Genomic DNA, 12225 nt, shown 5'->3' with positions numbered 1-12225 from the left:
TGGCCAAAAGTATGCATCTTAACTAAGCAGTCAAATATGTATTTATACTGTGTGAATTTTAAAGTCCCCCTGTAGTCAATCATTTTATCCCATAAAACTCCTCTTCGATCACCAAAATGACATATTTAAACATTTTTTTCCTTGAAAAAAAATCATCATGTCTTAAAATAGCTTGAATGTAACTCGACACCCTTGCCTCATTTAGTAGGTTCTATGAATATGCAAATGAGCCCCGCCTCCACTCACTCACTCAGCTCAGAGATCCACTGGTTGACGATCACACGTTGATCTGATTGGTTACAAGGTAGTTTGTGACGTCAGAAACACCAGTGATTTCAAAGCGTGTTTTTGAGACTGTCTTTGGTTCATTGCAGTTTTAAGGAGGAAATACTCAGCAATGGTGTCGACTTATGAATTTACACATGGTTTGTCTTGAAGCATATTAAAAACACCACATAGACAAATAACATTTAAAAGCATGATTTTCACCACAGGGACTTTAATGCATTAACTCATTTTAGTTCACTTATTATAGTGTTACTTTTGAAATGAAGGGATGAACATGTTTATTTGACCCTTTAGATATGCTAATATCGTCAGTAAGACTCACAAGTTTACACTATATAGTACTTCTTGAAGTCAAAGTAGCTGATGAAGTTTAACATAGGTGCTCTTGAGTCTGCCAGTAGCGATCTCGGGACCAGACCTGCGTAGTAGTGAGCAGGAAGTAAAGCCGCAAAATCAACGCTCCGCCCTCACTCTCGCAGAATGCACTCTCCCTGAGTGCACTTTTTAAAAAATTGATTGCAGTATGACAAGAGGCTTGTTAAAATAAAGTACAATCTCCTCAGTCCTCCAAAGATCCCGAAAAAAATGTCCGTTGGTGCTTCAGTGACTACTTTGCTCAGAGAACCTATCAATCACAGCTGTCAATCATGACGTTACACCACCGTTTTTATAGCATCGCATAACTAACTAAAAACAAACTTATTTTAGAAACAAACACTTAAACTTGCATCAGTGTGATAAAAACGACAGCAAATGAAAGAAACCACCTTTGGAAAAAAGATATTTGAAGTGCAATTTAATTGTTTAGTTGGTCTCACGTCCCGTTGAATAACACGGAGAGGCGGGGTTTATGACCTATACTAGGACCAGTCACCGAGGGGAGGGGGGGGGGGGGGGCGATCGAGACGTTTTGGGTTCAATTTTCAGGGCTTGTGCGGCACGCTTGGTTTGGAACGACATGAGTGATTAAATTATGACTTTTTTGTTTTTGGGTGAATGTCCCTTTAAATGTGTTCGCGGCGATCGATCGGCCGCGCCCAGAGCAGCCGCTGTGACGTCACAGACAGCGCCTGCTCCATATGACGTCACAGGGCGAGTTGTTCAGGTCAGTGCAGCGATTTCCAGACTCAGAGTTATTAGTCAAACATTGTAGAAACTCAGACTCAGAGTTAATCAAACAGTGATAAAGTACAGGATCTGCAGAGGGCACGATGTCTGAACACTTCCCAGTGGATGAGGAGATCTGCAGTGCAGTGTTGGAGGAGCCGCTGAGTGGCGCTGTTGAGGAGAGAAACACAGCAGAGGAGTGTGGAGCTCCTGCTCCCCCTAGAGTCGCGTGGGGGATCAACACCTCAGGTGCTTTCACACACACACACACACACACACACTCCAGGGCTGCCAACTGACATATTTCCTCTATGCATATTTCACACGCTCTCACGCAGAGAAAAATCGCGAAGAAGAGGACAGACAGACAAGACAGCTCTAGTTACTTTTGATATGAAACAAATATGAACCGCTCAAATTCTGTCAATTTTATTGAGAAATTCACACAATAAATATCGTTTTGGCGCTTGTAATGTGAGGTTACAGATCGCTGGCGCACGTGAACCGATCATCTCTTACTCTTACTAGTTAATAGTAAATAAACACGAATGAACGATTGGTATGTTGAAAGATACAGTAGGCTACAACTTACCGAGATGTTTATGTCTCATACAGAATATCGATCATTCAGTGTTTTTCCCCCTTGGAAATGGTCAATAAAACAGCTGGAGAACATACGTTTAGCCCAGGAAAGCCATTTAATGACCATAGCACGTTAACATTGCTATAAGAGGAGTATTTTGCTAAATTTGGCACCAATGCTATATTTTCTAAATGTCATAATCATTTGTTAACAAACAAGTATTCATTACTTCAATGAGCTCATTGTTTCTGCATTAAATTATTACATTGTTTAAATTAATACATTTTTAGCTAACTGTGACTATACAGTGAGGAAAATAAGTATTTGAACACTCTGCTATTTTGCAAGTTCTCCCACTTGGAAATCATGGAGGGGTCTGAAATTGTCATCGTAGGTGCATGTCCACTGTGAGAGACATAATCTAAAAAAAAAAAAATCCAGAAATCACAATATATGATTTTTTAACTATTTATTTGTATGATACAGCTGCAAATCAGTATTTGAACACCTGTCTATCAGCTAGAATTCTGACCCTCAAAGACCTGTTAGTCTGCCTTTAAAATGTCCACCTCAACTCCATTTATTATCCTAAATTAGATGCACCTGTTTGAGGTCGTTAGTTGCATAAAGACACCTGTCCACCCCATACAATCAGTAAGAATCCAACTACTAACATGGCCAAGACCAAAGAGCTGTCCAAAGACACTAGAGACAAAATTGTACACCTCCACAAGGCTGGAAAGGGCTACGGGGAAATTTCCAAGCAGCTTGGTGAAAAAAGGTCCACTGTTGGAGCAATCATTAGAAAATGGAAGAAGCTAAACATGACTGTCAATCTCCCTCGGACTGGGGCTCCATGCAAGATCTCACCCCGTGGGGTCTCAATGATCCTAAGAAAGGTGAGAAATCAGCCCAGAACTACACGGGAGGAGCTGGTCAATGACCTGAAAAGAGCTGGGACCACCGTTTCCAAGGTTACTGTTGGTAATACACTAAGACGTCATGGTTTGAAATCATGCATGGCACGGAAGGTTCCCCTGCTTAAACCAGCACATGTCAAGGCCTGTCTTAAGTTTGCCAATGACCATTTGGATGATCCAGAGGAGTCATGGGAGAAAGTCATGTGGTCAGATGAGACCAAAATAGAACTTTTTGGTCATAATTCCACTAAACGTGTTTGGAGGAAGAAGAATGATGAGTACCATCCCAAGAACACCATCCCTACTGTGAAGCATGGGGGTCACAGTCATCATGCTTTGGGGGTGTTTTTCTGCACATGGGACAGGGCGACTGCACTGTATTAAGGAGAGGATGACCGGGGCCATGTATTGCGAGATTTTGGGGAACAACCTCCTTCCCTCAGTTAGAGCATTGAAGATGGGTCGAGGCTGGGTCTTCCAACATGACAATGACCCGAAGCACACAGCCAGGATAACCAAGGAGTGGCTCTGTAAGAAGCATATCAAGGTTCTGGCGTGGCCTAGCCAGTCTCCAGACCTAAACCCAATAGAGAATCTTTGGAGGGAGCTCAAACTCATTACAACAAAATTTCCCCATGGGATAGTAAAAGTCAACAAGAACACATAAATATGCAAATTAGATACAGTGTATTGATACATTGTACTGAATGGGAATGACATTTATGGCCATTTTACCCTCATATTGCATAATGTAAAATGGCATATCAATTCATGTATCAATTATACAAAGTTTGAAAAGAAAAGAAAAAATCCTGAACCCTAAAAATTGATTGGTGAATGAAAAATAAATGACTCCTAAAACAAATTCATTTTATATTTAAACAACTGAGTCCCGGTGTCCACTACAGAGGACATAGCATAACATATGAATAAAGCATCCTTTTTCACAAATGTTTTCCCCCATTTGTTTTGAACTAGCAACATAAAGCAGCTGTACATGAGGACAATCACTCAGCTGTAATCTGTGCTAATAAAACACGTTTCTAATCAATATTGTTGTTTGCAGAAAAGCAATCAAGATGGATGAGTTTCCGTGCTGGCGTCTTGAGAGAGTGGAATGCTGGGAAACGGCTCTTCCAAACCAACGAAACCCAAGTGTGTGCTTTTGTGCCGTCGCAGGAGCTTCCACACACACCCAGTGTCGAGCCGAAAGACCCGCTCGAGTCCAGGGCGACAGACCCACTCGAGTCCAGGGCAACAGACCCGCTCGAGTCCAGGGCAACAGACCCGCTCGAGTCCAGGCCGACAGACCCGCTCGAGACCAGGCCGGTCGAGTCCAGGCCGACAGACCCGCTCGAGTCCAGGCCGACAGACCCGCTCGAGTCCAGGGCAACAGACCCGCTCGAGACCAGGCCGACAGACCCGCTCGAGTCCAGGCCGACAGACCCGCTCGAGTCCAGGCCGACAGACCCGCTCGAGTCCAGGCCGACAGACCCGCTCGAGTCCAGGGCGACAGACCCGCTCGAGTCCAGGGCAACAGACCCGCTCGAGTCCAGGCCGACAGACCCGCTCGAGACCAGGCCGGTCGAGTCCAGGCCGACAGACCCGCTCGAGTCCAGGCCGACAGACCCGCTCGAGTCCAGGGCAACAGACCCGCTCGAGACCAGGCCGACAGACCCGCTCGAGTCCAGGCCGACAGACCAGCTCGAGTCCAGGCCGACAGACCCGCTCGAGTCCAGGCCGACAGACCCGCTCGAGTCCAGGGCGACAGACCCGCTCGAGTCCAGGCCGACAGACCCGCCCCGCTCGAGTCCAGGCCGACAGACCCGCCCCGCTCGAGTCCTAGTCCAGGCTGACAGATCCATAGTCCCGCTCGACTTCATACGGAGAGACAGTGAGTGTTTATTATTATCACTCTGATTCATCTCCATTTCAGCCTGATGCTTCTGACTTTAGTTTAATCTCTACTCCTGTCGGTTCCTCACCTGATCTCAGGTGTGTTTGCTCTGGAGTTCAGTCTCATGCTGTATATTAACATGCAAACGTGTGTTTTTCAGGATCCTTTAAATCTCTTTATGAAGTGGGACGGAAGCTGAAATTCAGATGCGATCGCAGTGATTATAAGGGAGTTCGAATCTCGGATGAGAAACGAGTATGTTGCTCAAACTTTTCCCCTCTTGTTTCCTTCTATCTTTAGTCTTTCAGTCCTGACATTAACATCAGTGTGTACAGTTTTGATCAGAAATGTAAAGATTGTAGATTACCATGCACACAAACAAAAATGGATCAGATTACTTACGTTTGCAACAATTTTCTTCATTTTTTAGGTGATCATCCGTTGTATTAAGAAGAGCCAGCCTAAGAAGCTGGTGGAATTGGTAAGTTGACAACTTTATTCTTCATGAAATTCTCCAAGAACCGTTTTATTAAATTGTAATTTGGTAATTGATACACCTGTATGTAGACAGTATAAGATATAGTTGAAAGCCTAGAAACATCAGTTGTAAAGTACATTGCTTTCATTTTTAATTAACTCTTTAAGCCCAAAGTATGTGGTTTAGCAACCCCCCCCCCCATCCCCAAATATATTTAAGTAATTAAATTAATATAAACATGCGATTAATCAACTAATGGCTTGAATGAATGACTACTCTTTAGTCAGGGCAGCCCAAGAGTTTACTTTGAAAAGCTCACGAGATGGAAAATGAAGTATCCTGGGCCTTTAGTTAGGAGATTAGAGATTAGTTAGGAGTCAACTAACCTTCTGTCAATCTCTTTTCTTTAGCCGGGGTATCCAATACCTTTGAGTCGAGAGGCAGCAGCAATGTTTATGCTACAAAAGTCTCCAACTAGCGCACATATCAACCAGTTATATGGCATGTATGTCCTGAAAGATCAAGACGTCCTGGTTCTGGAAGATCCACATCACAGAATGACCTTGTATGAGTTCTACCAACGCAGTCGAGGTTCCCTGATGGAACACGCAGTGAAATACATCGTTCAGCAGCTCGTTGTGGCGCTGCAGCACTGCCTGGATCATGGTGTTTATCACAAAACACACATGCTGAACGTTCTCATCTACCCAAACACCCTGAAAGTCAAGCTGACGAACTTCGGAGACGCACTGTTCTTCAAAGAAAGATGTGAGTCGACTTCTCGACACCGTTCCCTGTTGATGTGTTTGATGATGTTTTACTAAACACCGGAAATGTGTTCTTACAGGTGATGATGAACCCATATTAAACTCAGCGGTCAGAGAGTCCGCTGAGTGGGTCGCGACTAACGACATACGCAAACTGCTGGATCACCTGGTCACAAGAATAGGCCCTTGGTTTTGGCAAAGGTCACATCTGTCCAAAGGTGAGACCAACAACAACAACGAAATGGAAATAACAAATAGAGCTCAGTAAAATTATTAGTGTCAATGATGAGCAAAGTGTAAAACACAGCGGATTGACAATGAATGTTTAGCAATGAATAAATGTTTATGGGCATCCAGACAATATCATAGTAACAGCAAGAAATGCTGTGTATTTCATGGTAACATGACTTTACATGAACTACATTTCTCAAAGTCTATAAGGACAAACGTGACTAATCAACTGTCTTCTGAAAACTTTGACAGAATGCCTGGATCTTCTTGAGAAACTTAATGTCAGAGGGTCAGGGATCACCTTAGATGCCATTTTACACCATGACTGGTTTAAAACCCCTTCAAAGAGATGAAGATGTTGTCCTTCCACGTTTTCCAGCGTCCCTGATGGATTGCCATGATTAAAGATTCTGCCTGCTCGATTGCCTCTGTACTAATTCGGCTCTGAAAATTTCTATCCGCCCAACCAGCAGCTATCTCAAAGGCCTTGGGCCTTGTGTTTGTGGATGTTCTGCAAAGCGTCTTCTATCAGGGTTTCATAGAAATCTATCAGGGGTTCGATTGCTCCTGTCTGATCGATTGCTCTGCCCCTGTTGCTGCTGCTGAGTTGGCTTGCGTCTGTACGCTTCGTATATCTTTCTGTTTTGAATCATTATTTACTATCATTCCTTGTTGTTTATACTGCTAAATATAGCTTACTCAACATCACACATTAACCTGACATCGCTAGCTTCAATCTAAATCGTTATTGCTAGCACAACACGCTAGTAATTCGCTAGCCTGTTCGCAAACTCACTCGCACCTTTTACGAGTTCATCAAGCCTTAGGTGAGTAGGATCAGTCAACAAACACGGTGAGTCATGTCATCTTCTCCTCTTACTGTCACTTACACTTCATGTAACATGTATAGCATAGCCTTCTCTGACAGCATAAGATTTACATGTGATAAATGCATGGAGATAGTCAGGCTGACGGAGAAGATTTCAGAACTAGAGACACGCATCCAAAGCAAGTACAATGTCAGGCACTGTAATTTGCTCTTGCCCCCTTCCTGTTCGCAGGAGTGATGAGATACTTAGTAGATTGTGCTCACTCAATGGCTGGCTGTCTAAGTGGTGTCCGCAAAATAATATAGAATTCATAGACAATTGGAAAAGTTTTTGGGGCAGACCTGACCTGTTGAAAAGAGATGCTATTCATCCCTCCTGGGATGGTGCTGCTCTTCTCTCTAGTAATATGGCACATAGTCTTAGGGTTCAAACATGACTTGGGGCTAAGGTCAGGAAGCAGACAGACTGGCTAAACCGACCGTCTGCTAGCCGTCTCACGTCACCGAGGTCAGATAAATCCCATCACATAGAGCCTCTTTCACCTAGATATAATCATATAGAGACTGTGTCTGTTCCCCGAATTAGAAAACACAAAAAACTTCCAAACCCATCAAAGGGTAAAAATTTAATTGATGTTCAACAAATAAAAAAACAGATATAAAACAAATAAGCAAATGATAAAGCTTGGGTTGCTAAATATTAGATCCCTTACTTCAAAAGCACTCATTGTTAATGATATGATTACAGACTATAATCTAGATGTGCTGTGTCTGACAGAAACCTGGCTAAAACCAAATGATTACATTACTTTAAATGAGTCCACCCCGCAAGATTACTGTTATAAACATGAACCTCGTCTGAAAGGCAAAGGGGGAGGTGTTGCTGTAATTTATAGTAATATTTTTGGAATTACTAAGAAGTCTAGTTTCAAATATAATTCTTTTGAAGTGTTGGTGCTTAATGTAACAATATATAGTGTAAATCATAAATCACGTTTGAGATGTGTGCTGGCTACTGTATACAGGCCACCAGGGCACCATACAGACTTTATCAAAGAATTTGCTGACTTTCTGTCAGAGTTAGTACTGGCTGCAGATAAAGTCCTAATTGTTGGTGATTTTAATATACATGTAGATAATGAAAAAGATGCACTGGTATTGGCATTTAAAGACATTCTTAACTCTATTGGAGTTAGACAACATGTTTCAGGACCTACTCATTGTCGTAATCATACTCTAGATCTAATATTGTCACATGGAATCAGTGTTGATGCTGTTGAAATTCTGCAGCAGAGCGATGACATCTCAGATCATTATCTAGTCTCGTGTAAACTTCATTTAGCCAAGGCTGCAAAGCCACTAAAGATTGCTTTATTAATAATCTTCCTGATCAGTTTCATCATCTCAGCATCCCAGATAGCTTAGAAGAACTCAATATTGCGACAGAAACTTTTAACTCTCTCTTTAGACACATTTGCTCCATTGCGCTTAAAGAAGATTAAAGGAAATAGTCCAACGTCGTGACATTAGACAGGAATTCAGGGTCATTCCTATGAACGTAGTGGTCTGTGATGGAATCAGACGGCTCTTTTTCTCGTTCACAGAAAACCCCAGCTTCTGCACATGTCTCAAAAGCAGTCTGGAGTCTTGTACAGCCTGCTGCTCTGTTGGGGCACAGAGAAGCCAGTCGTCCAAATAAGGAAGAATACGCATACCTCTCATCCAAAGAGGAGACAGAGCTGCGCTCACACACCTTGTGAAGACGCGAGGAGCAAGGGAAAGGCCGAAGGGTAGCACTTTGAACTGGTAAGCTTGATTCAGGAAACTGAAACGCAGAAACTTTCTGTGATGTACAGCAATTGGGACGTGAAAGTATGCATCTTTCAGGTCGACACTTACAAACCAATCGTCTGCAGTCACAGACCGAAGAACATCGGCTGTGCGCAGTATTCGAAAAGGAAGTACCTTAAGGAACAAATTCAGAAGCCTCAAATCGAGAATTGGGCGGAAACCACCGTCCTTCTTCGGAACAAGAAAATTATGTTGAATAGAACCTGTCTCCCTGAACGAGGGGATGAACTTTTTCTATGGCTCCCTTCTCTAACAGTGAACAAATTTCCAGAGAGAGAGCCACTGCGCAAGCCGCGTCTCTGACAATCGTAGGAACAATTCTTGAAAATCTGGGAGGCCGGCGTCGAAACTGTAGAGTGTATCCCCTGCTCAGAGTCGCCAACACCCAGGGGTCTGCTGTGTTGGATCTCCAGTACTCCAGTTGATCTATTGAAAAACGATCGACCACCGGCCTGACTGTCTCAGGCTTTATGTGTGCGATTTTTAATGTTCGCGGGGGGACGCTGACGGGGTCCTCCTGGAAACTGTCGATGAGGTGGGCGAAAAACTCTCGCATCTTCAGGAACACGAGGTCTTTGAGGGGGCTGTGACTGAGGTGTAGCGTGCCGGCGGAAACGTTGCTCCGATGTGGCATAGTGATGTCGGGTCTGAACCGCTGGCATCCTAAAGGTAGGGTTGCGCTGCACCTGTGTCAGTTGACGAGTGGCTTCAGACAGCTTTACCCTCTTTTCCAATAGTTCCGGAACATTTGGACCAAAAAGATGCCCGGGAACAAATGGAAGATCTCTCAAGGTTTTCTTACAGTCCTCCGGCAGTCGTGCTTGGGCAAGCCATACTTGGTGGCGGGCTGCCAGAAGCGTGGCTGTAAGACTACCCAGCTCGCGGGTCACATGGCCTGTTGCCAACAGAGCAGTTTGCAGAAATTGTGAAATAGAGGGATCCGCATTTGCAGGTTCCAGCGTACTGGTGGCAGCAAGAAGTAACTGGCAGATTGTGTTTTCTGCTCGAGTAATGTAGGCAACAGACTCATGCCTTTTTTAGCAAGGAATCTGTACGACCACATTGCGCACTGGGACATTGCACATTCCCTCATAGAGCCTCATCAGGAGACACCACCAAAGCTGCCACAGGCTGCTCTATTTCCGGAGCACGACCCACCCCGATAGAATCTGCTTCAGCCATAGATGCTAGCGTTCGAGCAATCTTTGAGTGCCGCTTAGGCGAACCAGGACCAGTGAGAGCATTTGAGAATTCAGCCACAAAATCCTTACATGGTGGCATGGCAAAAGAAGTTGCAGCTGAGGTCTGTCTGAAAAACACATTTGTTTGGGCAGATTGGACAGGTGACTCATCAAGTCCTAGACGAGCAACTGCCATTCGAAGCACAGCCAAAGTATCATCGGAGGAGGACTGGGCTTGTCCAGACGACTGAACTGACCCCCCACTAGACCCCTCCACTGCTGGGTAACCAGTGAAAACAGCCTGAGGTGATGGTTGTGCAGCAACATCCATAGTAACCCCATGATCGTGAAAAAAGGAATCTGAAGCACTTGTAGAAAGCACATCAAACTCTGAACGATGAGAAAAACAAGGGGAATCAAGAGACTCTTCCCCAGCTCCCTGATTCTGAACATTTTCATCCTCCTGTGTCATCTTCAAAGCGCCGACACCATCATAGAAAGTGAACTTTTCTCAACATGTGAATGTTCATCACCTCGCGATTTGGCCTTCTTAGATGGGAGGGGAGCACCAGCTGCCGCCGACGCCCTGTGCTTCCGAGTGCGCGAAGGGGCTACATCTAACTGCCCAAGTTTCACTGTTGAATTAGGGTCTAACTCGGCAAGACGGAGCCGTCGTTCCGACATAGGCAAAAGGCTGCAGTGCATGCACAGGTCCGTGAGAGCCTCTCGCAGATGTTGAACACCCAAACACGACGGGCAGATGTCATGACCGTCATCAGGGAGAAGATTATTAGGGCACAGCTTACAAGTCAGTGGAAAACCAGTGGCGATCGAGCTGTGAGCTATAGTTACTCGCTAATAACACCCTCGGATAGCACCGTAAGGTTAAGTTAAGCGGGATGAAAAATTTATTAAAATAAAATAAAACAATTACCTCGGGTGAACTGACAGGTAATACCAACAAATATCTCACGAAAAAGAGAAAATGTCTAAAATGGCCGGCGGATTGAACCGAGGAACAAAAAATGTGAGTAGATATGTCAACGGGAGACCGTTAACTCATAGGCGCGGAAAAACACAAGCCACCGGATTGCACCGAGAGGCACAGAGTGTTACAGACGAAGCACTAGTGCTGTTAATTTAATCCAAATCCTTTGAAATGGCGTAGACGCGCGCTGTCACAGCTTGTGAGGACGAATCTCGCTGCTGTTGTAAGCTGCACTTGACAGCGCGAATAAAAGAGTGCTGAGCTACTGTAGCCTATAAACCTCCAGGGCTCAGCATACGTCACGCCACGTGACTTTGTTGGTATATTTTCTCGACCTATCTAGCTGGCGCTGCGATAATCCATAGTGTTTACACTGCCTCTGGCGGTCAGTAAGAATGAAACAGAACTGCAAAATCTGCTAATAAACAGCCTTGCAAAAACATTTAAAAAAGAAAACAGGGGCAAGATTTGGTAGTTACTAGAATGTTGGAGCATGAACTTCATAATGACAATTTATTTGTGCATTTGTTTGTTTATTTATTTACAAAAAAAGGCCAAGGACACAAAAGTGCCTGTAGTTGGAGAATCACCCATGTATATATGTAAATGTACATTCACCTAAAGGATTATTAGGAACACCATACTAATACTGTGTTTGACCCCCTTTCGCCTTCAGAACTGCCTTAATTCTACGTGGCATTGATTCAACAAGGTGCTGAAAGCATTCTTTAGAAATGTTGGCCCATATTGATAGGATAGCATCTTGCAGTTGATGGAGATTTGTGGGATGCACATCCAGGGCACGAAGCTCCCGTTCCACCACATCCCAAAGATCGCTCTATTGGGTTGAGATCTGGTGACTGTGGGGGCCATTTTAGTACAGTGAACTCATTGTCATGTTCAGGAAACCAATTTGAAATGATTCGAGCTTTGTGACATGGTGCATTATCCTGCTGGAAGTAGCCATCAGAGGATGGGTACATGGTGGTCATAAAGGGATGGACATGGTCAGAAACAATGCTCAGGTAGGCCGTGGCATTTAAACGATGCCCAATTGGCACTAAGGGGCCTAAAGTGTGCCAAGAAAACATCCCCCACACCATTA

The 12225-nt window shown here is 44.3% G+C and overlaps 1 protein-coding gene across 1 annotated transcript; it reads left to right on the top strand.

Moving 5' to 3' along the window:
• Positions 1-4612: 4612 nt before the first annotated feature.
• Positions 4613-6683, top strand: LOC307144276 (uncharacterized protein). Its single transcript, XM_079846531.1, has 6 exons — positions 4613-4792; positions 4956-5050; positions 5226-5276; positions 5684-6041; positions 6121-6258; positions 6524-6683. Exons 4-6 carry the CDS (start codon positions 5723-5725, stop codon positions 6622-6624), a joined length of 558 nt encoding a protein of 185 aa, XP_079702657.1. The 5' UTR covers positions 4613-4792; positions 4956-5050; positions 5226-5276; positions 5684-5722; the 3' UTR covers positions 6625-6683.
• Positions 6684-12225: the final 5542 nt, after the last annotated feature.

Source organism: Squalius cephalus, assembly GCF_949319135.1.
Source record: "Squalius cephalus genome assembly, chromosome: 17".
Taxonomy (NCBI): Eukaryota; Metazoa; Chordata; class Actinopteri; order Cypriniformes; family Leuciscidae; genus Squalius; species Squalius cephalus.
The sequence above is the reverse complement of the archived record's forward strand: the minus strand, read 5'-3'. Positions and strand labels throughout refer to the sequence as shown.